This window comes from Ursus maritimus, unplaced genomic scaffold, assembly GCF_017311325.1.
Source record: "Ursus maritimus isolate PB19 unplaced genomic scaffold, ASM1731132v1 scaffold_9, whole genome shotgun sequence".
Classification (NCBI taxonomy): domain Eukaryota; kingdom Metazoa; phylum Chordata; class Mammalia; order Carnivora; family Ursidae; genus Ursus; species Ursus maritimus.
This window is the reverse complement of record NW_024427107.1, coordinates 33,520,273-33,547,775: the sequence shown is the minus strand read 5'-3', so window position 1 is coordinate 33,547,775 and position 27,503 is coordinate 33,520,273. Positions and strand designations below refer to the sequence as shown.

General features: G+C 35.4%; 1 protein-coding gene and 1 pseudogene across 2 annotated transcripts in view; one reads left to right on the top strand and one right to left on the bottom strand.

The window, feature by feature from the left end:
- WWP1 (WW domain containing E3 ubiquitin protein ligase 1) overlaps nt 1-27,503 on the bottom strand; it is a 113,510-nt gene that overhangs the window by 69,104 nt on the left and 16,903 nt on the right. For both annotated transcript variants that reach the window (XM_040625785.1, XM_040625786.1), the window contains exons 2-5: nt 24,364-24,459; nt 14,802-14,892; nt 6,179-6,317; nt 5,415-5,539 (exon numbers count right to left, since the gene is read on the bottom strand). In XM_040625785.1, coding sequence (XP_040481719.1) covers nt 5,415-5,539; nt 6,179-6,317; nt 14,802-14,871 — 334 coding nt within the window. In that variant the 5' untranslated portion in view covers nt 14,872-14,892; nt 24,364-24,459. The remainder of the gene's footprint in view (nt 1-5,414; nt 5,540-6,178; nt 6,318-14,801; nt 14,893-24,363; nt 24,460-27,503) is intronic.
- On the top strand, nt 17,031-20,669 carry LOC103661465 (annotated as a pseudogene).

The following is a 27,503-nucleotide window of genomic DNA, read 5'->3' as shown; positions in this document are numbered from 1 at the left end:
AGAAGATGACTCTATTTGGAAACAGCATCTTTAAAAAGGTAATTAAATTAAAATGAGGTGCCTCTCATCCAATAATGACTGATGTCCTTTTAAGAGGAGGAAATTCTGATACAGACACATGCACAGAAGGAAGACAATGTGAAGATATAAGAAGATGGCCATCTATAAGCCAAAATGAGAGAAGTCCTCAAAAGAAACCAACCGTGCTGACACCTTGATTTCAGCCTTCTAAGCTGCCAGAATTGTAAGTACACTTCTGTTATTTAAGACATCCAGTCTTTGGTATTTGGGTATGGCAGCCCTGACAAACTAATATACCTTTCAATTATTTTTAAAAAAAGAAAAAAAAAAAAAAGATGGACTGCCTAGGGTGTATAGGATGCTACTACTAGCATTTCTGAAGCCATCAACTTCAGAAATGTATGAATGTTTACAAAATTTAATTTTTCCTCTGAGCATATTCTGCTCAATTATAAGAGATAACTTCAAGTTTATACAATTTATAAAAGTTTCCTTTCAAAGAATATTGACATTCTAACCTTCCTACAAAATTATTTTGGCAGATAAATACAAAAATCTTTGCAGGGAGGATAATTATAATCTTTACATGAAGATTATATTATAACCTAATATAACAAAACTGGAAACAATCTAGATAGCAATGATAGAAGCATGGTTAAATAAATTATAGTATATGATAAAATATAGCTAAATTAGCTTGCAAAGAATACCACTAAATGATACAGGGAAATGTGCATAATATTAAGAGAGCTAAGCAGAATATAAAGCTGAATAAAGTCCGAATTGTTATGCTCATATCCACACAAAATTCACCAAACTGTTAGCAGTTATTATCTCTGGGTTGTGAGTTATGAGAAATAATTAATGTGTACTAGAAAAGAGGTGCCATGCACAGCCAAACACAAGACCACTCCTTCAAGTTTAGGAGAAGCAGCTATATTGCCTAATTCATAGAAACAAACACAGAAGGTTAAGCAAAATGAGGAGACAGAGGAATATGCTCTAAACAAGAACGAGACGAAACCTCAGAAAAAAACTAAATGAAATGGAGACAACTAATCTACCTGATAAAGAGTTCAAAATAATGGTCATAAGATGTTCACTGGACTGGAGACAAAGGTGGATGAACTTACTGAAAACTTCAACAAAGATATAGTAAATATAAAGAAGGATGAATGTGGGTTGAAGTATACAAAAAACAACAAAAAAAATACACTAGAAAGAATAAGCAGATTAGATAATGCAGAAGAATGAATCAGTGACATGGAAGGAAGGGTAATAGCACCCATGCTAAGAAAAAAGAATTTTTTTTTTTAAGATTTTATTTATTTATTAGAGACAGCCAGCGAGAGAGGGAACACAAGCAGGGGGAGTGGAAGAGGAAGAAGCAGGCTCATAGCGGAGGAGCCTGATGTGGGGCTCGATCCCATAACGCTGGGATCACGCCCTGAGCCGAAGGCAGACGCCCAACCGCTGTGCCACCCAGGCGCCCCAAGAAAAAAGAATTTTTTAAAAATGAGGATAAGTTATGGGATCTCTTGGACAACATCAAGCAAAAACATTTATATTACAGAAGCCACAGGAGAAGAGGGAGAAAGGGACAGAAAACTCATTTGAGAAATAATAGCTGAAAACTTCCTTAACCTGGGGAAGGAAACAGACATCAAGGTTCAGGAGGCACAGAGAGTTCCAAAGAAGATGACCCAAGAGGGTCCATACCACAACATAATAATTAATATATCAAATATAAAAAAAAATTTAAAAGCAGAAAGAGAGAAGCAACTAGTAATGTATACAAGAAAAGCCACAAGGCTATCAGTTGATTTTTCAAAAGAAATTTTGTAGACCAGAAGAGAGTGGCATGATATACTCAAAGTGCTGAAAGAAAAAAACCTACAAGCAAGAATACTGTACCTGGCAAGGTTATTAATCAGCAGAGAAGAGTTTCCCAGACAAAGAAAAGTTAAAGAGTTTATCACCGCTAAACTGGCCTAATAAGAAATGTTATTTCTTTAAATGGAAAAGACAAGACCATAATGACAAGTAAGAAAATTACGAATAAAAAGATGTAAAATATGACAATACATACATAAAACATGGAGGAGAGGATGAAAAAAGGAGTTCTTTTAGAATGTGTTTGAACATAAGTGACCATCAATTTAATATACAGACTGCCAAATACTCAGGATCTTATATATGAACCTCACAGTAACCACACACCCAAAAACTAACAGCTACACAAAAAACTGAGAGGAAGAAAGCCAAGCATTATCTAAAGAAAGTCATCAATCGCAAAGAAAGAGAGCTAGAGAAGAAAGGAACAGAGAAGAACTACAAAAACAACCAGAAAACAACAAAATGGCAATAAGAACATGCCTATCAATAATTACTTTAAATGTAAATGGCCTAAGTATTCCAGTCACAAGAAATAGGGTGACAGAATGGATTAAAAAACAAGACCCATCTATATGCTGCTGCAGAGACTTCAGACCTAAAGACATACGCAGACTGAAAGTGAAAGGATGAAAAAAAAAATATTCCATGCAAATGGAAGTGAAAGAAAAAGCCAAGGTAGCAGTGCTTTTATCAGACAAAACAGACTTTAAAACAAAGTCTGTGAAAGAGAAAAGGACATTACATAATGATAAAGGGAATAATCCAACAGAAGGATATAACAACTATAAATACCTAAGCACCCAAAACTGGAACACCCAAATACATAAAGCAAATATTAACAAACATAAGGGAAAAACTGATAGTAATACAGTAACAGTAGGGGACTTTAACACCCCATTTACATCAATGGGTCGATCATCCAGGCAGAAAATCAATAAGAAAACAGTATTCAAACGACACGTTAGTCCATCAATTCTAATGGACTGAACAGATATATACAGACTATTCCATCCAAAAGTAACATTATACGTTCTTTTCAAGTATATATGGAACATTATCCAGGATAGATCATGTTAGGCCACAAAACAAGCCTCAATAATTTGAGAAGACTGAGACCATATCACGCATCTTTTTAACAATGGTACAAAACTGAATTACAAAAACAAACAAACAAAACAAATGCAACAAAAAAACCAAACCTGAAACAAACCCAAAAAACCGTGGAGGCTAAGCAACATGTTATTATACAACCAACCAATGGCTCAACGAAGAAATCAAAGAGGAAATCAAAAAATACATGGAAAAAAAATGAAAATGAAAACAGAACAGTCAGTACCAAGTTCTGGGATACACCAAAAAAAGTTCTAAGAGGGAAATTTATAGCAATACAGGCCTCCCTCAAGAAACAAGAAAAAGCTCAAATAAACCACCTATCCTTATACCTAAACAAACTAGAAAAGGAGGAACAAACAAACCACAAACTTAGCAGAAGAAAAAAAATAATAAAATCAGAGCAGAAATACATGAAAATAGAAACCAAAAACAAACAAACAAACCCAAAAAAACAACCAAAACACAACAGAAAAGATCAGTAAAATCAAGTGCTGGTTCTTTGAAAAGATAAAACAAAACTGCCAGCCTCATCAAGGAAAAAAAGAGTAAAACCACAAATGAAAAAGAAGTAACAACCAACACCACAAAAATACAAAGGATTATAAGAGACTACTAAAAAAAAATTATATGCCAACAAATTAAACAACCTAGAAGAAATGGATAAATTCCTAGAAACACAATCTTACAAAACTGAAAATCAGAACAGACCAATTACTAGTAACAAAATTGAATTGGTAATCAAAAAACTCCCAATAAACAAAATAAAGAACCTACCAAACATTTAATGAAGAGTTAATACCTATTCTCCTCAAACTACTCCAAAAAACAGAAGAGGAAGGAAAACTTCCAAATTCATTACACAATGCTAGAATTACCCTGATACCAAGACCAAACAAAGACACTATGAAAAAAGAGAACAAGCCAGTATCCCTGATGAACACAGATGCAAAAATCCTCAACAAAATATTAGCAAAACTTCATTCAACAAAACATTAAACGATCATTCATCACCACTTTCAAGTGGGATTTACTCCAGGGATGTAGGGATGGTTCAATAGTCACAAATCAATGCGATATACCACATTAACAAAATGAAACATAAAAACCATATGATCATCTCAATAGAAGTAGAAAAAGCATATGACAAAATTCAACATACTTTATAAAAACTATATAGCCAAAAAAAAAGTAGAAACACAGCCACCATCAGACCAGGAAAGATATTATATGCTTATGAGACCTCATTTGTATAACCAAGATGAAATGCATGAATAAAAGCCAAGGCATAGCAGAGAATTAAACTTTTACAGCTTCGAAAGAATATTTAAAAAAAAAAAAAAAACTGTGTACATAAAAATTAGTATGGCTTTTACATTTTCTTGACCCATAACTCAAGTCCAAGAACTACATCAAAAACAGATTTTTAAGTTGTAAGTGGACTTTTGTTAAAAACAGAAAAAAAAATGTTTTTAAGCAACTTATTACTTAAAACATTAGCATTTTAACCTGTAACTCAGCATATCTTTTAGGAATGAGAAAATGTCTAAGGAAATAAAATGAACAGAGGCACTGGTTTGAGTAAAACTGCCTAAATGTCAAATAATATGACATTAGTTGAATCATAAACTAGAACTCTGGCTTTTAATCTTTGGATCACATAATATTTTGAAAATTTGCTAAAAGCAATGAACTCTCACCCCAGAATTATAAAAACAGGTATACCTCCCGATTTTGGCATACAATGATAGGAGATTTACAAATAACTGAAGCTTAAACCATCTTACCCAGACTAGAAAAATGTAGTATCATGGAAACATATTCATATTAAATTGTTAAATGAAAAAAAGCAGGAGATAAACCAGCAGATACAAAGAAAAAATATGTTTGTATCTATAAACAGGAAAAAGGCAAGAGACCAAGTTATTAGGAGTGGCTATCCTTGGATAGTAGAATTACAAATAATTTATTTTCCTCCATAATTTTGTATATGCTCTGTATTTTCTATAATGAACTAGTTATATAATGAGAAAAAAAATTTAAGAGTTGGAATTTATTTTGTACAAATTATCAACCGAGTTAGAGTAGGCTCAGATTACAATAATTTTTATAAGTTTTAAAGTATATAAAAAGTAAATAATAAATCACTGGTGATCACTGGTAACAGGATACTCATGGATGACTGAGATCATTTTGTAAATCTGTTAGATGGAGAAAGGCCAGAGTATGTATTTATTTCATACAGCACCACAAACTTAAAAGCAATCACAAGCATTAACTAAAGTTCTCTTTTGTAAATACAAAACAATTTTTGCTTTTGGACTTCAGGATACTTTGAAAAGTATCTAAAATAAATTTTTAAAGAAACAAAGATCAGAACAACTTACATTTTCTATTGTGTATTAAGAGAGCTTGTTTCAGATCTATTGTTGCTCTTCCCAACAAAGCATCGGCTTTTAAAGTATAATGACTCCAAACTCGAAATTCCAATGTAGTCTGTGGGGTCACATTTCTGTAAGGGTAAAATTATGATGAAAATACAGGAGTATACAATTACTTCAATAATTTTTAAAAAGCCATGAGTTGAGTTTTGAGAAAAAATATTGTATGAAACAGTAAACTATCTGAATTATAAACAAAAACAATTTATCTCTTCAACTACATTAGGACTTTAATAACTACATAAGAATTCTTATAAGTACCAAACCAAAACACCAGCAATAGATGAAGAGTCCTGCTGAGATTTCACAATAACACGAGTTCTATGTGAACTACTAAATATTTAAGACAACTGATGGTGTTTTAATAATTTTACTATACACAAATTTATAACATTATGTTTCAGAAAGGACAAAATTAACGGTGATTTTTCTGTCTTATTTATTTTTACAAGACGGTAACAGAAAATATAGCTGTATGGAATAATTCAATTAATAAACCAAAAAGCAAGAATTACTATGCTTCCTCTCTAAAGAAAACAAAATTAACCAAATATCTTTTCATGCTTAAAATTGTCTATTCGCACTAGAAAATAACACTACTTACTTTGAAATTATCCTACAACCAAAACAACAGAACAACTACACAAAGCACTGTAAGAAGCATTACTCCCCCTTTTGGAAATTTTGCATTCTCTATACAAGGTACTTACACAGTTAGCTGTTCATCCCATTTTGGATTAGAAGAACTACTGGATTTTGCTGTTTTCTTAATTTCTCCATCTACAACTACTTCTGTATATATTGCTGTTCCAAACCAGTTCTTTTTTCTTTTTAGTTTGGCACTAGAAACTAACAGAAACATGATAATCACTAGGGAGTATATGCAGACAAAAAGTAGTACTTTTCTATCAATAAAAATAGAACTGTGGGGGCACCTGGGTGGCTCAGTCAATTGAGCATCTGCCTTTGGCTCAGGTCATGATCCCGGAGTCCTGGGATTGAGCCCTGTGTCGGGCTCCCTGCTCAGCGGGTAGAGTTTGCTTCTACCTCTCTCTCTCTCTCTCAAATAAAAAAATAAAATCTTTATTTAAAAAAATGGAACTGTACTTCTTAGGAAACTCAAACTCTCTTCATTGAAGAATGAAGAAACAATACAAAAGGACTATTAATAATGCCTGAGAACCATTTGAATTTTTAACAGTTTTATTGAAATATAATTCATATACCATGTAATTCACCCATTTAATCTGTACAATTCAATGGTTTTAATATACTCACAGTTGTGCAATCATCACCACAAGCAACTTTAAAAACATATTCATCACCCCAAAAAGAAACCCCACAAAAATAGTCACCATATTTCCTCCTAGTCCTTCCCCCTCAGCCTCAGGCAACTACCAATTACTCTCTGTCTCCATAGGTTTGCCTATTCTGGATGTTTCATAGAAATGGACTCACACAACATAGGGTCTTTTGTGACTGGCTTCTTTCACTCAGCATGCTTTCAAGGTTCATCCATGTTGTAGCATGTATCATTACTTCATTCCTTTTACTGACAAATAATATTCCCACTGTATGGGTACACTTTCTTTTACTGTTTCATCAGTTGACAGAGATCTGGGGTGTTTCTACTTTTTGTCTATTGTGCATAATACTGCTCAACATTTGTACACAAGTTTTTGTGTGGACATATTTTTTCATTTCTCTCTGCATATACCTAGGAGTGGAACTGTTGGGTCATATGATAACTCTGTTGAATAATGCCAGACTGTTTTCCAAAGTGGCGGTACCATTTTACATTTCCACCAGCAGGGTATAAAGGCTCCAATTTCTCCACATCCTTGCCAACCATTTGAATTTAATCCTGACCTGCATCAAACGTCAAGAGAATGTAAGTATTTTCAGATTCAACATTACCTACGAACCTCTCTACCAGGTAGTGTTTCATACTTGCCTATTGAAAATTATATAAACTTCGGCAATTTAAAAAAAAAAAATGCTTTACCAGGAAAGTTGGTTTCCAAAAAAAGGAAGTATTTGCTTTTTCAAATAAAAACATTAATTTCAAAATGTTATTTGAGAAGTTAATCATAACCCTTCACAAAGTGAATTTTATATCAAATTTACCTGATTTGGAGGAAGACCTGTGTAATTTAGGCTAAACAATTAATTTTAAACAATTTTTACAATACTAATTCAAATGAGGAGTACAAATTTTCAGGGCAAAGTACTGATTACCAAGCAATAATAAGAACTTATCAAGGTCACCTCTATAGTCTATTACCTATGAATACTGTGGGTCTGAGAAAGGGGAATGCCTTGCTCCCTCCATGCCATACCTCTATCACATGTTAAGGATATGAACATAAGCAAATGTAGGCTTCTATTCTACTATGAAAGAATAGTAACGTAAATAGTCACATGAATAAATCACTGAAATATGAAGTGATAAATGCTGCAGAAGTAGAATATCTGAAATACAGTAAAGTCTTCAATTAATTTTTTTTCTTTTTTTTTTTTTTTTTAGAAAGAGAAAGAGAGGGTAGGGAAAGGGGGAGGGGCAGAGAGAAAAAAATCTTAAGCATCTTCCAGGCCCAGGGAGCCTGATGTGGGGGACTTGATCCATCTCACAACCCTGAGATCATGACCTGAGCCGAAATCAAGAATTGGACGCTTAATTGACTGAGCTACCCAGGCGCCCTAGAGTCTTCAATTAATATCTGAAGAATAGCAAGAGAGACTCAGAAAAATACTGTATTTAAGGACTGGCAACATAAAACAATCAGAGTATTCAATGTTATGCCTGAAGGGCTATACTCAGGGTCTTGGCAAAACTCACTCCCACCCTTCTCTGTTTCAAACTGCTCTAAGTTCAACACCACTGGATTGACACAGAAGGCACAGACATCTCTCTCCCAAAAAAATCCCCCAACCAAGATTCTTCACTCCAAATTAGAGTCATTTCCTCAAAATACGCAGGTCTTTCAATACACTAGAAGAAAGGGAAGGCAGTACTGCATGGTGTTAAAATCACAGGGTGTCTTTTCAACAAATGGGGCTGAAATGACTGGACATCCAAATGCAAAAAAATTAATGTAAACACAAACCTAACATCGTTCACAATAATTAACTCAAAATGCACCACAGACCTAAATAAATGTAAAACACAAAACTACAAAACTCAGAGAAGATGAGAAAACCTAGCCGACCTTGGTTATAGTGATGCTTTTTAAAATAGAACACCAAAGGCACAATCCATGAAAGAAACAACTGATAAACTGTACTTCATTAATGTTAAAAATTTCTGCTCTGCAAAAGACAATGTCAAGAGAATACAAAGACATACCACAGACTGGGAGAAAATATACATGAAAGACACATTTGATAAAGAAATATTATCCAAAATATACAGAGAACTCTTAAAACTCAACAGTAAGTAAACCACCTCATTTTTTTGAACATTTTATTATTTTTTTGAGAGAGAGAGAGAGAGCATGAGCAGGGAGAGGGAGAAGCACACTCCCCGCTAAGCAGGGAATCTGACGCAGGGCTTGATCCTAGGGCCCTGGGATCATGACCAGAGCCAAAGGCAGACGCTTAACCAAATGAGCCACCCAGGAGCCCTAAAAACCACCTGATTTTTTTTTTTAAAGATTTTATTTATTTGACAGAGATAGAGACAGCCAGCGAGAGAGGGAACACAAGCAGGCGGAGTGGGAGAGGAAGAAGTAGACTCATAGCAGAGGAGCCTGATGTGGGGCTCGATCCCATAACGCCGGGATCACACCCTGAGCCGAAGGCAGACGCTTAACCGCTGTGCCACCCAGGCGCCCCAACAACCTGATTTTTTAAAAATGGGCCAAAGACCTTAACAGACACCTCACCAAAAAAATAAACGGACAGCAGATAAGCATATGAAAAGCTGTTCAACATCATATACTATCAGAAAAAAAAGAAATTAAAACAACCATGAGATACCACTACATACCCATTAGAATGGCCAAAATCTCGAACACTAACAATACTAAATGCTGGGGACGATGTAGAGGAAAAGGTGCTCTTGCTCTTTGCTGGTGGCAATGCAAAATGGTGGTCACTTTGAGAGACAGTTTACCAGTTTCTTACAAACTAAACACAGGCTTACCATAGGATCCAGGAATTGTACTCCTTGGTATTTACCCAAAGAGGTTGAAAACTTATGTCTACACAAAAAAACTGCACATGGATATTTACAGCAGTTTTATTTATAACTGCCAAAACTTGAAAGTAACCAAGATGTCCTTTCAGTAGGTGAAATGAATAAACAAACTGTGGTGCACCCAGACAGTGGGATGTCATGCAGCACTAAAATGAAGTAAGCTATCAAGCCATGGAAAAACCTAGTGCATATTACTAAACGAAAAAGCAGGTTCATCAACTGTAATGAATGCACCACTCTGGTGAGTGATGTTAATAATGGGGGAGGCTGCGCATGTGTGGGGGCAGGGACATGTACCTTCCTCTCAATATTGCTGTGAATCTAAAACTCCTCTAAAAAAATAGTCTTAAAAAAAAAAAGGAACTGGGTTTGACATATCTGGGTTCATATTTTAACTCTGCCACTTACTAGATATCTGACCTTAAGTAAATCAATTAACCTTTCTGATCCTCAATTTTCTCATTTGAAAAATAGGAGAACAATAGTATCTGATTCTCAGGATTGGTGAGTGCAAAGTACTATTATCATCAATGAATGCCTGGCACTCACCAATGGTAACTATTACTCTATTATTACTATATAGTATTGACTCTTCTGAATTAATTGTGGATACATTCAAAATACATCCACTGTATACCTTTTACTGGCAAAGTCTTCAATAATGTTGGTAAGGTAAGGAAAGTCATTTTTAAAAGATACAATTTTTAATTTCACAAAAAATGTATAACATGCTGGCAAAAAATGTATATAAGTAACTACAATGTTACAATTTTAAGTAAATAAAAGATAACCTTATTAATTCAAATAATTCTAATTAGTGAAATAAACGGGATAAACTTCATTCTCCCATTTAATAAGTTGCCTTTGGTGTTAACACAAAATGTCCTCTACTGTAAGATTATTTAAATACCAAAAATCTAACAGAAAAAGAGAGTCCTGTATGTGTGTATGTGTATGTAAAGAGAGAAAATTTAAGAATCCCACTCACAGTAACACCTCCCCTCAAAAAAAATCTAGTAATAAACTTAAAATGTATAGCATCTACCTGAAGATAACCATAAAACTTCACTGATGGACATAAAAGACTTGAAGGGAATGACATGATACATTCCCGGATTTGGAAGTTTTACACTGAAAGATTTCAATTATCTCTAATTTTAACACATTATTTTTAAATAATCTAAATGAGAACACTAACATTGGTTTTGAGGGAGTTTTTTAGGGGGCATGCCAGCAGAGGAAAAGGGAAGGAGACTCTAAATTTCAAATGAAAGGTAAAGAAAATTCAAGAATAGTTAAGATATATTTTAAAATACGAAGTAATGAGAGATTTTTCCCAATATATTTTTTAAAGTACTATACAATGGAAAAAAATAAAGTCCTATAAAATGAAAGTAATTAAAATAGTCTGACTGTGATATAAGGACAGAAGTGAAGAGAACAGAATAAGATGTTTGTATATGACAATGGCAGCATTTCACATCAATGGGGAAAGACAGATTATTCCATAAATGTTGAAGCATTTGAAAAGAATAAAGTTAAATTCATAATTCACAACACTCATACAAAAATATGAGATACATATGATCACAATTTAATTTAAAAAATAGTAAGGTACTAGAAGACACAATAGCTAAAAAATTACAAATATGAATATAACAGCCCATTAGTTTTTCAATCTTGAGTCTGTTTTTACATGCCTTGCACTTTGTTTCTGACCCTTTCCTGCAGAAAGCCTGAAGTCTCAACTACTGTAGATGGTACTCTTCTGTGTGCTACTATGTTTATGTACATGCTTCACTCCAGTATAACACCATATTATGGTAGGTAGCTTTCTCTTTGATCTTTTTCTGTTACAGTTTTCCTGCTTTGCATGATCAATGTTCATATTCTTATTTTTTATTGCCAATCAGGTATGGGTTAAGAACAGAAATAGGAATAAAAATAAATCAGCTGATAGAGTATCTCAGTTTACTGACCATAACCTGCCAGACTGCAACAGCAGAAGGGCCTTAATCACGGTACTGATTGTTTTAAAAATAAAAATTAAAAAATCAATACCGAAAGAAAGAAAGAGAAAGGAAGGAAGAAAGAAAGAAAAAGAAATCTCAATACAGAGGTCACTGTTCTCTAATATAAGGAGCAACAACTGGGGAGTCCAAAAATCTTGTTGCTTTCCTATTACTAACAGAAGGCACTTAACTCTGATTCTCAGTCTTTACTGGTAATATAGTAAATATTTATTCCAAAAGGTACTGTTAAAGCGTAAGATTGTGGATTTTAAGGTGCTTCGTATTTTAAAAAAAATTAGATCAAGAAAATGAAAGAAAAGTGAAGAGAAGAAGGGAGAAAAGCAAGGCACTACAATCTGGAACCATCTAGCATAGGTCCAAGTTCAGTTTCCCAAGAGTATCACTGTATTTCAAAGGAGAACAGTAACTGATACCTAAAATGATAAATACCATAGTGGCACCACCTTGGCTACTTGCACTTCTCTGGTCTACATCTATTTTCCATTTGGTTCTCTAGACTTCTGGTGATTCCATGAGCTACCGGCTAGCTGTTCAATAGGTTTCTTTTGGGCTCAAATCAGTCAGATCAGGTTTTCGTTATTTCAACTAAGAACTCACACAAAGGTCAAGACCAAGAAGAAAGTTACACATCAGACACGGTGGCCACAGGTCCTGCACAAATAAGACTGAAAACCAAAAATGTGGCTCTAAGCCTCTTATATAGAGCAAAAGAAGAAATATTAGGAATTATGTAAGTGCTTCTTAAGTGGAGTACACATCAGAATCATCCAGGGAATTGCTTCAAAACATACATCCCCATGGTTCACAGAAGACGAAATACAATATCCCTTAAACCTGGCTCAACCTCACTTATAATGAGAGAAAAGATATTTACAATGACACGATCTTAGATACCACTTCTTACCTAACTATCAACAATCCAAAGCTTGATAACATATTTTGATAAAGCTATTGGGAAATAGGCGCTCTCTTAGATAGCTGGGAACAGGGAATGGTACAGACCCTATAGAGAGGAATATGGCAATAACTTGTGATACTACATGTGTTTACTCCCCAACTCGGCAATCTCATTCTAGGAATCCATCCTAACGAAACATGAATGATATTTGCATAAAGCTATTTAATGTAGCGCATTTTGTTATAGCAAAAGAGAAGAACCGTGATGTCCAACAACAGGAGACTAGTTGAATTAGCTTTGGTATATCTATTCAACAGAGTATTTACTGTGCAGCAACAAAAAGGTATATACCCTACTATGAAGCAAACTTTAGGATATTACTACTGTTAAATGAAGAAAAGTCAAGTGCAGAAAAGTACCTAAGAAGTGGCAGGTTGAGAGGAGATATATGAATACATATACTGTACATATCTGCTTATATTTTCAAAAACCAATGGGAAAATAAGCCAAAACTAATAAAAATGTTTACATACATTTTTAGACAATGGAGAGAGGTGGAAGGGATGGGATGGAGTAACCAGACCTCTTCAAATGTACCTTGATTTAACAATTTTAACTCCAGAGCTATATAAATGCTTTCTTTACATGCAATTAACAAAACTAAATAAAAATAAATGAAAGCAATAAACCTAACTGATTATCCAGTTGGTGATAAAACCAAATGGAAAATTACTTTAAGTTACTTTCAAATGTAGTATTCTGACTATACATCCTAAGGGTGGGAACTCACAAAGACATCTTAAACTGTAATGAGTGGGCCTGTTGTTTTTAGTAATTTCAATGTCGCCAATCTAGATGTCTAATGTTGTGTGTGTGTGTGTGTGTGCGCGCGCGCGTTAGGATAACACAGATATAATTATGTTACTGTCATTTGGAATTCAGATTTTTGGGCTAAGAGAAAAGAGATAGAAGTATAAAGTCAAATAAAGTAAAAATATCTTTTTTCTCCTTTTAGTGGAACATGGTATTTAGAGACTACGGCTATTCTGAATTTGAAGTATCAGCATGAACTTAGGATTTGTTTTTTGCTTTCTAAGAAAATAAACATTTCCTAGCTCTGGTCACTGAAACTCCTAGAAACAACTGACCTCACAGCAATAAGTACCATAGGAATTACAGTATCTTTCTTCTTACTCTGGCTTCAATCCCACCCCTCCTGAGGCAAATATAATTTCTAATGTTCTAAGCACAGAGCCACATACACATCCCTCCTTTTTTTATAACCACATGGTTACTATATACTATGTATACTACCCTATACCTTTCACTTAACAATATTATCTTAGAACCTGGCTCCTTTGCATACATATATTTATTTCATTGTCTAACTAGGATTCCATTGCTGTCTTTTGCTATTACGAACTTTCTCCCTTCCTTCCCCCACCCCTCCAATATATATCTTACCTCCAGGAATTTTTCTATCTTACAGATATTTCTATTGTTTATATATAATGAATGAATTATCTGAAGCCTCCTAACCAAGACTCTCCCAACTTCCGCAAATGTTCCTTATTCCTCTAATGCTTTCTGCTGCCAATCTAATTTGAGATGAATTCTGACTCCTCCCGTAAGAGTTAAAAGTGTTACCCTCTGTGAGTTCTCTTACTCTGTTCTCCTGTGTCTGCAGGCCATTTCAGATCCCAAGCTGACTAAAGACACCTTCCTCTAAGTTCTCACTGCATCCAGTTAATAGTCACTCTGCATGGTAATTTTCCATATAAAACAAACCTATAGTCTCAACACTATACAGTAAATTCCTGGAGAACTAGGGCCTTGTGTTTTCATACATGTAATTCCACTTATATATTTGCCAATGATTGGATGGGTGAACAGATGAAAAAGGCCTTTAGCATCCTTCTCCATCCTCATAACCATTTAAGGTCCAGTTCAAAGATGCTTATTCTAATACCCAAATTCTCCCACCAAAGAGGATATATCTTCTCTGCATCCAGCACAGGTTCAATAAATATTTACTGAATAAATAAAATACTTTAGAAAGTTTCTACCTATAAGGTCTGTTGCAACAAACATCTCACAGTATGAATCTAAAAGAAAAGATACTTGTGGAATAAGTTTGCTGAATTAGGTATTAAAAAAGTATCATCAGGGAATCACTATTTTAAGTTATTATGAAAATAACTTACCAGTTACCTGTAACTGTAACCTTCCACTGTGGTTATTACTAGTATCAGACCGTGGTGAAGCAGTGGCCATGTCCCAATATTCAGCTTAAACCTATTAAAAAGTTAATTTATTCATGTGTTAGACAAGAGTGTAACTTGCAATATGATTAAAACTGTTTGAATCAATTAAGAAACCAAACCTAATACAATATTTTCAACTCATCAAAGGACAAAGTCACAGCTGTCCTCCATTTAAAATTAAACCTTAGTATTAAAAGCATTCCAGAAGAATATGGCCAATAACCACATCTCGGTCAACTTGAACAAAATAAATGATACTAAGAATCCAGCATTATGTGTTGATTTATTTATTTTTTTATTATGTTCAGTTAGCCACTGTACAGTACATCATTAGTTTTTGATGTAGTGCTCAACGATTCATTAGTTGCATATAACACCCAGTGCTCATCACAACATGTGCCCTCCTTAATACCCATCACCCGGCCAAACCAACCCCCACCCCCCCTATGTGCTGATTTATAAATAAATGCACAATTTTTATATGTTATATCATATACTTTATTTATTTACTTGCTAGCTTACTTATCTGAACCACCTAAGTAAATTGCCCCTTCATCTTTTAATACTTTAGCGTGTATTTCCTAATAAAAATACTCTCTTAAAGAACAACAGAACAATGATCAAACCCAGGAATTTAACTAGTACATTACTATTCTCTATTATATAGCCCACATTCTGTAATGTCTTCAACTGTTCCAAGCAAGGCATTTTATCATAACTTTTTCACCACAGTACTTAGTTCAGATTTATATAGCATTAGTTACCATGTCCCCAGTAAATTTTACATGTTTCTTTTTATAGATAATTTTTTGCATGTTCTGCTCCATTCCTCCACTTCAATTTTTACTTTTTAAATCAAATACAAAGTTGAGCTACTTTGGCTTTCTGCAGAAGAAAATATTTAAGGCCAAACTTCTATCCACCCTTAACCTACTGAACGATGAAGTAGAACATTCTGGTCAAGATTGAGAAATACTAATGAATATAATGTTTATCTTTTTTTCCCCTATTTGTACTATTTTCTATGCTCTATTTAGATCCCTCGCCTAAATTCAGGAATCTAATACTCTAAAATCGTTATACTCTCTTATTTGTAGTTGCATATATTATGTGCCTGTATATATGCATACATGTGTATAAAAAGATAAGATAAACAGTTGCGTACTATTTGGCTAATTCTAGTTAATATATATTCAGATTGTGAGATCTCATTCAGGCCAATGCCATCATCCTGCAGATGAGAAAACTGGTTCAAGGATTACATCACTTGCAAGTACATCAGCTGTCATATGCCTATGAGAAAACCAATGGGAATAGAAGCTTTAGATAACCAATGGACATTGAAGAAAATCAATGGAAATTAAAGGTTTTCAATTTCAAGCAGCTGGTATACTAAATATTTTGAAAGGTCCTCCCGCTTCAGTATAAAAGATCCTGGATAAATTAAAACCAGTGTAGTTTTCGAACATTGCTATGTTCTAAAGAAGTGTAAAATTATCAAGCTTACAGCCACCCCACATCATAGTAGCAAAAAAAAAATTTTTAACTGAATTGAAATAGGACAGTGAGTGGTAGTAAGCAAAAAAAAAAAATTTAAATTGAGAGTATTGTCCTGGAGGTACATGCTGATAGTAGCACTGAGATCAAGAAATAAAGCATCGTGCCTCCTTCAAGGTAAGGAAGCTGAGACTCCACAAGAAGTGAAAGCCCAAATCAGCTGTAACCTGTAACACAGAAGAAGCATATATACACACTTGCAGGAAAGCACCACATTTCAAGCCACTGGGATTACCCAATATAACAAGCAACCAATTATGAGCCTACGGTTAAAAAAAAAAAATCAAACTTATAAGAAAACAAGCCACCACAACTGAGCAGAAACAAAAAATAATAGTTTCTGACCCTACATGGATTTTACATATTATGAAGTATAAACATTTAAAAATTTAGTTTTAGCAATAAAAAACATGGTCAAGCTAAAAGAAAAATGGCAGTGCATATTTGAAAAAGAGTCAGAATTTAACTCTTTTTTAAAAAAAAGATTTTATGTATTTATTTGAAAGAAAGAGAGCATGAGCATAGGGGAGGGGAAGAGAGAGAAGCAGACTCCTTCCCGACCCTCATCAGGGAGCCTGATGTGGGATTCGATCCCAGAACCCTGGGATCATGACCTCAGCTGAAGGCAGATGCTTAACCGACTGCATCACCCAGGTGCCCGTTTTAACTCTTTATTTTAGAATAGTTTCAGATTTACATAAAAGTTGTGAAGATAACAGAGTTATCATATACTCATATAGCTTTTCCTACAATTCTAAGAAATACAGCATATATATGGATGTATATATGCACACATACGTGTGTGTGTATATATATATACACATATACATCCATATATATATATATATGTGTGTGTGTGTGTGTGTGTATAAATAAGAAAGAGGTGGGATAAACAAAGACATTCACAGGTGGCCACAGAGCAGTGAAACTACAGAACACCGAAAAAAGACCATGATAAAAAGCAGCCAGAGAAAAGAGACTACATACAAAACAAGAGAATAATGTGACAGTTAAATTCTTAACAGCAACAATGAAGGCATGGAAGGCAGAGAACAAACTTATCTACAAAGAACTGAGACAAAAATTACTCAACCATCAAAACTTACTCTGGGGAATATGGAAGGCATTAAGACATTGCCAGAAAAACCAACAGAGTTTATCAACAGTAGACCTTTAAGAAAATCTGAAGAATGTGTTTCATAAAAGAATAAAATTACCACAGAAGGATGCTCTCTAAGAGGCAAGAAGGGAAAGATGAGTAGAAGCTGGTAAGCATACAAGTAAATCTAAATAAATATTGTCTGAATAAAATAGCAACATCTTATTATGGCATTTAAACAAAACCGTATAAACCATTAATACATGGAACAAAGGAACAGAAGCATATAGGGGATGGGCAGGGCAGGCAAGAAAAGGATAGGAGTTAACTGTGTAAATACTTGAATTGTTCAGCAGAGGGATTATAATCTGGTTTAATTTTGACTGTACTGCATTTCCAGCAGAATTTCAAGGGTAATCATAAAATAATAGAAATAGAGTATAATTTCCAAGCTAGTGGAGTAGAAAAGAGTCTTAAAAAACCAAAAACTCAAATCAATCCAAAAAGTCTAGACAGAAAAAAAAGAATAACCAAAACTATCAGAAAACACAAAGTAAGAAAGTCCGAACATAGAAATAATCACAACAAATACATATGGATAAATTCAAAAGATAAGAGATACTTACCAAGTAAAGATACTGATAAGATGAAAGCAAAATATGGAAAAGAACATACTGGACAAATATAAACAATATATAAGCAAATATAAACAGAAAGCTGGGATTAGTGATAAGAGCAGACAAACAGCATTATTAAGGAGAACTAAGAAAATGATACAAGGTGCAAATAAGTAAGTAGGCCTAAAACTGTAAATCTGCATGCTTAAAAAAAATGCTCCCCAGCATAGTGACCTCAGCAAAAAAGATGGGGAAGACTATCTCCCTAACAGACTTCCTGGCTGAGGATGGCAGCACTGGTGGGGGAAGCATGTCTGTCCCCAAACCAGTAAGCTGGACTGATCTGGAAGATGTTTCAACCAGTGGCACAGTAATGATGACAGCATGTATAAGGAACCACCAACTAACCACTGCTCCACAGGCCCCCTTGACAACCTAGTATCAACCAGAGCCATCTTCTCAAATTGCTACTCTACGCCACTTCTCTAGGAAACACAATTTGTGATGTGACAGAAGTCTCCATTAAGGAATTCTTTAGAGGATTAAATATCCGTGCACTGCATTTACCATTTGAACCCAGCAAGCCAGAGAGGTTGAAAGGTTTTGATCGCATGGAGTTTGAGAACCTGCCTTCCTTGCTCGGTGCCCTAAGCCTCAATGAAGAGTCTGGTTAACAAAATTCCAATGGACTCTCCTGATCAAGCTCAAGATAAAGACAAGGATGCTCATTCTTTTGACTGCGCAAGAAATCAGGATTCTCACAAAACATCCAAACAGACAGCCTGGATGACTATCTACCTAGAAGAGGTGATGAGAGCTTTGTAGGCAAACATCATAATCATTATGGAGGCAAGGATTGCTATGATGACTAACACAGCAGAGGCTATGATTGAGGCTATGACTCCAGGATTAAACAGCAGCAGAAGTATATGTGTTAGTGGGTACAATAGGGATGATGACTACGGAGGAAGTGGGACCACCCGGAAGACCAATATGATAGACATGATGTTCAGTTGAGGAGCTCCAAAGACGATTATTCTGGGGATGATTACAGATATGATAACAGAGGTCCCTCCCAAAGAACCAAACTGAATCTAAAACTTCAGAGTACTCCTAAGGAAGATGACTCCTTGGCTGGCACCTCCCAGTCTAGTCAAGCAGCTTCTATGTTTGGAGCGGCAAGGGCTACTGACCCAGCTATAAGACAACAAGAAGTAGAAAAGCAGCTACAGAAGGAACAGGAGAAATCGAAGCATCAGCGAGATGAACCCGAACTAGAATGACAGCCTCAGAAGAGACATCCGAAGTGGCAAAGTGAAAAAACTCAGGAACAAGAATGGTCAAGGACAGGAAGTTTCTCATCTCAAACTGGTCTCAGCCGCATCAGAAGTCAGAGCAGGATGCGTAAAGGAGAGAAACTGAGAAATCTGGAAAAAGAAATACTCAGTACAGCAGAAGACCATCACTCTCCAACTTCTAATCTTCCCAAACCTAAACAGCTGCTAAAGGTAATGCTGTCCCCTCCATTAAAAGTGGATGCTTGGGTGAAGTGAAATGTTAATTCTTATGCTTAATTTCAGAGCTCAAACAGAACAGCAATCTCCTACAAGGGATGGGGGGAAAGTAGCTCCAGCTCAACCATCTCAGGAAGGATCAACCTGGAAAGATAAAAATAAACTAGATGGGGTGAGTGTCCAAAAAGGTAGAAGTGGGAAGTCCAGCATGGCCCAAGATATGAAGGGAACAAAGACAAATGGAAGGAGTCTGAAAGGAAACATGGCAAAAAGGATCAAAATTCCAAATCTGGGGGCACCTGGGTGGCTCAGTCAGTTAAGTGTCTGGATTTCATGGTCGTGAGTTTGAGCCCTGTGTTGGGCTCCACACTAGGCTTGGAGCCTACTTAAAAAAAAAAAAAAAGTCCAAATCTGCCCCTGAGCCAAAGACACCTGAAGAATCCAGCCTGTAAGTTCAGTACTGTAAGTATGCCACTCTCCCAGCTGATGGGTAAGATTAAATTGAGGGGGATGATCATACAGGATAGACCTCCGCATCCTGTACTTTTTCCTACTCTCTCGCTACCCTGAAACATTCCTGAGCAAATCAAATATCTATCCAGACAGGACAAAATATCCAAACTCACCATCTCTTGGTGAGGGGAAAAAAGCCTCAAAGGATTTTTAGAATTACAGGAAGAAATTTACAAAGTGGCATTGCTGTGGGTGATTTCAACACACTCTAATTTTTCATAGGTCAAATAGATCAAAAAATAAAAATAAAAATAAAATGATGAACAAGCAGGACTTGTTCATCAGAACCTTATACCCAAATATTAGAAAATAAGCATTCTTCTCAAGCATAAATGAAGCATATAGAAAACCAATACATACTGGGACATAATGAAAATCTCACTGTATTTCAAAGAATATGTATAATGCTGTTCCCAGGCGCTGACCATATACAATTAAGTAAAAAAAACAAAAATAAAAATAGGGGGCACCTAGGTGGCTCAGTTGGTTAAGGGTATGCCTTTGGCTCAGGTCATGATACCGGGGTCCTGGGATTGAACCCTGCATCGGGCTCCCTGCTCAGTGGGGAGTCTGGTTTTCTGTCTCCCTCTGACCCTCCCCCCTTCTTGTGTGCACATGTGCTTGCTCTCCCTCTCTCTAATAAATAAAATCTTAAAAAATTAATAATGGAAGATGAATTTTTAAAACACAAATAGAAAAAAGACTTCTAAATATTTCATGAATCAGAAGAAACCATGCTGAAAAGTTTTTAAAAAAATATTAATAACTGAATGATAACGAAGGTACCATATAAAAATTTGTGGGATACAACAAAGTTAACTTAGACGCAAATCTATAGCCTTAAAGACTTATACTAGGAAAAGAAGAAACGCTGAAAATTAGTAAGTTAACAGGCTAATTTGTTAAGCTAGAAAGAAATTAACAGAGTAAACCCTATAAAGTACAGAATAAGAAAGAAAAGAAACTAATGAAGTAGAAGAAAGGAAAGGAAACAAAGGATTAACAAAGGGGAGCCTGGGTGGCTGTTGGTTGAGCATCCAACTCTTGATTACAGCTCGGGTCGTGATCTTGGAGTCGTAGTATTGAGCCCTGCGTTGGGCTCTGTGCTCAGCACAGAGTCTGCTTAGGGTTCTCTCTCTCTCTCCCCCTCTGCCCCTCCCCCTGCTCACACACATGCTCGCTCTCTCTCTCTGAAATAAAAATTAAAAAAAAAAAAAGATTAACAAAGTTAGAATTCTTAGAAAACACAAAAACAAACGCCTGGCAAGACTGATGAAGGGTAAATAAAACAAAACAAAATAGGGAGTCCCAAAAGAGACCGAGGTATGTAAGGACATCCTCATGTAACAGATATAACAATGCAGATCTAAGGAATAAGAGGGACAACTAAATAGTACTGAAAGTACCAATATGGAAAAATTAAATTGGATCCTCACATCATATACAAAATCAATTCAAGATGGATTAGTGATGTACATATGAAAGACAAACTTTAAAATTTTTAGAAGAAATTAGAGCAGAAAACTACTGTTTTTGTGCCCTGCCAGAAAAGGATTTCTTAAACATGCATACCAACCAAAAAAGAAAAGTGTGACTTTTTGACTATGTGGAAACCAAGAACTTCTGTTTATCATAAAACATAATAAAGCAAATTAAAAAGATAAGCTACAAACTGGAAGATATTTACAAAACACAAAGCTGATTAAAGATTAGTATTTAAACTATATGAGAACTTCTACAAAAAACAGGATAAAAATACAAGTAGACAAATAAGCAAAAAACTTGAACATGAATTTTGTAGAACAAGGAAACTTTTAAAGCCAATTAGTAAATGAAAAGATGCAGAATCTCATTATTCATCAGTGAAATACAACTTAAGACCACCTAAGATGTTATTTTTAGACTCACTAGAAAAATAAATAAACTCACTAGAACGATAAAAACTAGAAATGTTGACAGTACCGAATAATGCCCCCTCCCCCCAAAAAAGTAAAGAAGGTGGTGGCTCTTATAGACTGCTACTAGGTGTTTAAATTGGTAAAATCCTCCTGGTAGGTGTTAATATTGGTACAATTGCTGGGAAACAATTTGGCATTATCACATAAAGTTAAAAATCTGCATGTCCTTCAATAGCAACTCTAGGTACATAGTATAGAAAATGTTTGTACTTGTGTGCCAAAGGTAAGCATACTAAAAAATAACAAAAAAAAGGAAAAATACTCAAATGTCCACTGGCAGAAAAATGGTTAAATGAATTAGGCTAACTCACACAATGGAACATTATATAGCAGTGAGAATGAATGAAGTATAGCTACAAGCAGCAACACGAATGGGTCTTAGAAACATAATAGTGAATGAAAAAAAAATACAAATGGAGTACTATTATAATCTTCTCACTCAGTCCCACCTCTAAGATTTAACATTCTACACTGAAGTCATCAAGAAATGTTTCCAACTCTTAAACACAAAGAAGAAAGAAATGAATTCTTTTGGCAGTTATCATGACCTCATCGTTTCCTACGCATTTCCTTGGAAAATACCACAATTCCATGATTGAGAAAGAAATTCAGAAACACGGAGACACTGTGGATCCTGAGTCTCAAATGCTTATACAATCAACAAACAATTGAGTGAAGCCCACTGAAGAAATGCTGCGGTTCAAAGGGCAATCAAATAACAAACTTTCACTCTTCCAAGGAGTACACTGTGAAACTAATTGGAAGATTTCTGCACAAACTAAGAAAACTAGTGTATGGAAATACTTCTGCTATATTTCTATGCTCTGGATAAAGCATTTTATTTTGTATGTGGCGCAATAACCACACAGTCCAAAAATAAGTCTCCACCACTATTTTGTTATAAATTTGCACACTGAAATTTTTCTTTGTATTCTTTTATGATACTTGAATGTTTTCTTTGGAATGTATAAAGATTTGTAAAATAGGTTTTCCTGATAATAAGATACCATTTGTGCAAAGTTTACAAAGGCTATAAACAACAATTATTAAACTCAAAACAAAAAAATACATTGTGGTATTATCATTTAAAAAAGAGGAGATAAAAAAATTCAGATTAGCAGTTACTTCAGGGGTTGGGGAAAGACAGGAACATGCGGTTACAGAGTTGCTCACAGGTAGCTTTTCAACTGTATTGGTACTGACCTAGTTTCTAAGTGGTTGGTTCCCAAATGTTTCTTTTTATTATTAACTTCCATATGTTACACATAATCAGGCATGTTCAAATTACAGAATTATTTAAAAATTTCAAGAGTGCATGGAAGGTAAGGAAGTAGATAAAGTGCAGATCACTAATTCATCAAGTGTGATGTTAAGGCAGTAAGCCTACAGCCTGTGTAGGAAAAGAAGGAAAGGACATAGCTTTCACACAGATGATGTGATTAGTCTTCCAAGAAAAAGACAATGCTTCCTCTGAACAATGTATGAGGGATCTAAGGAAAGGTAAAGATATTAATTCATTGGGAGGTAGATGAAAAGAAAATTGAGGAACTCTATTAGTCAATTAGAAAGGTAACTGCTGAGAATAAAGAAGATAAATAGTCACAGGATTTGTTATTTTGAGTACATGCTTCTGATAATCAGTAACTGCAAATTTAAACTGCAAAACATGACAGAGATGGTTCAAAAATGGCACCTTTTGGGGCGCCTGGGTGGCACAGCGGTTAAGCGTCTGCCTTCGGCTCAGGGCGTGATCCTGGCGTTATGGGATCGAGCCCCACATCAGGCTCCTCCGCTATGAGCCTGCTTCTTCCTCTCCCACTCCCCCTGCTTGTGTTCCCTCTCTCGCTGGCTGTCTCTATCTCTGTCGAATAAATAAATAAAATCTTTAAAAAAAAAAAAATGGCACCTTTTGCCCTAAAAGGGAAGGAACAGAGCAAATAAAATAATCAAATCCAATATACAATTAATTCCCACACTTCATTTAATAACAAAGTTGTGTGACACTTAAAATACAATGTACTGCTATATATATATTCTTTAATCTGGCATTACAATAACACTGTATGAGTAAGTGGGTACTATTCTCATCTTACAGATGAGGACACTGTGCCTCAAAAGTGTTAAAAGTCTACAGTCATATTTTTTATGACAATGTAGGTCTAGAGAGGTATAATTAACTATCAATATATGGAGTTTGAGTGCTAAATATAGTCTTAGTTAAAAAAGAAGTTGCTCATCACTTACTATGTACCAGGAACTGTGCTAGACACTGGGCATATAAAGATGAGTAAGACACGATTCCTTCTTTCAAGGAGCTCATAGTCTAGTCAGGAGAAAAACCTGTAAACAAATAAATGGCTTTCAGTTTTACAGTTACTAAAGCAGATGCAAAATGTAAAGTAGTACATCTGGGGCACACAAGAAAAAGTGGATAAACCAAACTACAGGAATCAGGAAAGGGTTCACAGAAGATAACCAATCGTTGAATGAACTGTGTCTTGATGCATAATTCTTTAAGAGAAAACTACAGAAAGCATGGAGCATTCAGAGAGCTACTGGAATGGCTGGAAAATGGAAAGTAAGGATAGCGTCAAGTGATAAGGCTAACAGAGTAATCTAAATTGTAGAAGATCCTATGGAATAATAGTTTGGCCTTCAAAATATACCAAACATAGTAGTTTAAAGTTTATCGTAAAGGTAACTGATAGACACCAATGGGTTTCAATAATGAGAATCACATTTGAGAGGAGTAACTTTAGCAGCAGTGGGGTTAGATTTAAAATATTGAGTTTATCTGAACCACAGCAGGTAATGCGAGGGGAGAACACTCAGGAAATATATGGTTTTGGGACAGCTGAGGGTTAGAAAGGATTCTGAACAACTAAAATTTCCTACTTCACTATCTGGGTGGATGAAGTTGCCATAACCAGGATAGGGAGCAGAAGAGGAGCAAATTGTAGAGACAATACAGTACAAAGTTTAAGAGCTAACTGCTCAGTCATACTATTTTGATTTCATCTCCTATTCTACCACTTAACAGCTGTGTGACCAATTATGGCAAAAGGAAAAAACAAAGTCTGAATTTTAACAAACTTTTGAGCAAATTAGTTATTCATCAAAATGAATTTAGGTCATAAACTATGCCCAGGGGATATGCCCAGTTATATATAAGCTGATTTTGTCCAGCTCAAGCCTTTAAAAATGCCACAGAATTGTATAAAAGTTATTACTCAACTGCAAAGAATAGAGTCCTGAATGTAGATAATTACGCTTCCAGTCCTCCCAGGTGATAGGCCTACTGAATCCCCACTTAGAAGATGCATCTTAATTGCCTGCTTACTTCGAGATGGGTTTTTTTTTTAAAGACTTTATTTATTTGTCAGAGAAAGAGAGAGAGACAGAGCGCGCGCGCACACACACACACAGGGGAAGTGGCAGGCGGAGGGAAAGCAGGCTCCCCACTGAGCAAGGAGAAGGATGTGGGACTTGATCCCAGGACCCCAGGATCATGACCTAAGCCAAAGGCAAATGCTTAACCAACTGAGCCACCCAGGCCACAACAGCTTTCTTAAGTAAAGACTTTTACTTTCAGAAGCAATATTAAGAAAAAAGAACAACAAACCTGATCCATTTTGCATGCTTTGCATAGGATCAAGACTTGGAAAAGCCCAAAAACTACTGTCACGTATCTATCTGCCTGGATCAATTTCACACTTAACTGACTGCCTGTCTGTAAAGTGGGCATGGCAAGGACACAAAAAAGGTGGAAGACAAAGTCCCAACTTCAATACTTATTGTCTTCAAAACTAGACTATTAATACATAGTAAACATTTCAGTAACAAGACAGGACTGTACATAACCAGGTACTAGAGATGTTTCATCTAATGAATGTGGAACATGGAACATTAGAAAGCCTGCATTTAAGCAAAGCTATTATATCGACTGCACAAAATTTAAAACTTAATGGAAGTGGCCAATATAGAGTAGAAAAAAACAGCTTTCCTGCCCCTAAAATATCCAAGATTTAGCAACTCTAAAGCAGAAAATAAGTATTTCATAAAAGCATAGACTACAAAATAGGCGATTTAATTTGAATAATACAGGAATGTTATTTCTATATAGAGATCATTTATAAAAAGATACTGTTGATCATTTTAATTCATTTATAAAATGGGAGAGAGTAAACGAGAGGGTGACTAACTCATACTGATTTGCCAGAACCATCCACGTTTTAGTTCTGCTCCCAGAGAAACCTCTCACTTCGGGGCACACCGGGGTTTTGGTAACGTTAGTAAACAGTATAATGGCTCTAACTGTGTAGGCAGCTTTTTTAATGTATCTCTGAGATTTTTCTTACGGAATCCTGTTATAACAATAAAGCATAATCCTGTTAAATTTTAGGTTTCTGAATGACCTAAATATTCAGAAAGGAAAAATCAACCTTACAGGGACTACAACTCATCATCAGGCTTCAATATCACACCACTGGGACTACATGTTGGGGGAAGGGAAAAGGAAGGAGCAAGAAGTTTTCTCAATACCTAGTGTCTTTTACCCCTCAGAATTGCTTACTTTTACCAAACTCCAAATAATCACCTCTGTGGTCTCCTAAGGATCCAAAGGCATTTCCAACTTCCTGAATAGCTTCTTAATATTCAGGCCCACTGTTTTTCCCCCACACCACACCATCATCCTTACTCTTGTCTCTGCATGTGTGCCAACAAATCCATGGCTTTGTAACCCACTGGCCAATCACATTCCCTGACCAGCAGCGCTGACCCCAAAGTTCTACCACCGCACGTTCCCTTTATAATCTGTCCACTTAACTCAGGGTCTCCAGTCCCACCAGCTCTTCTTTGTCCTACCAGCACCTAGTGGCAATATCATCACTACTCTATGTTTTCACAGCACTTCGCAGTTTCAAAATTTCACATACATTTCTGTTTGGGAGAGAAGCTAGCTGATTTCTTATGTTTACCTGTCCACATTGACCTAAGTATCACTGATTAATCCTCTTAAAAGCAAAACGCAGGAACATCACCCTCCTGATTTTTACAAGTGCCACTGGATCAAAAAAAAATAATAATAACACTTTTAAACTCTGTCATTCCAGTGACTTATAAAGCACTTGCATTATGTACCAGACAAAGGACAAATAAAGATGGGCATCTACAGGTACTCTAACTTCTGACTATGGTTTGGGTATCTATCTTAATCTAAAAATGCCTATCTAATCACAGGTTCTAATAAACTCACCTTTCCTCCATCTTTCTGTACTTTCGGTCAATTTTAAAGTTCCTTTTAGTGACCTATACTACAACACTTCACAGAAGGAGCACAGGAAGTTTTTTTTTTTTTTAATGAAAAAAAAGTATTTATCTTC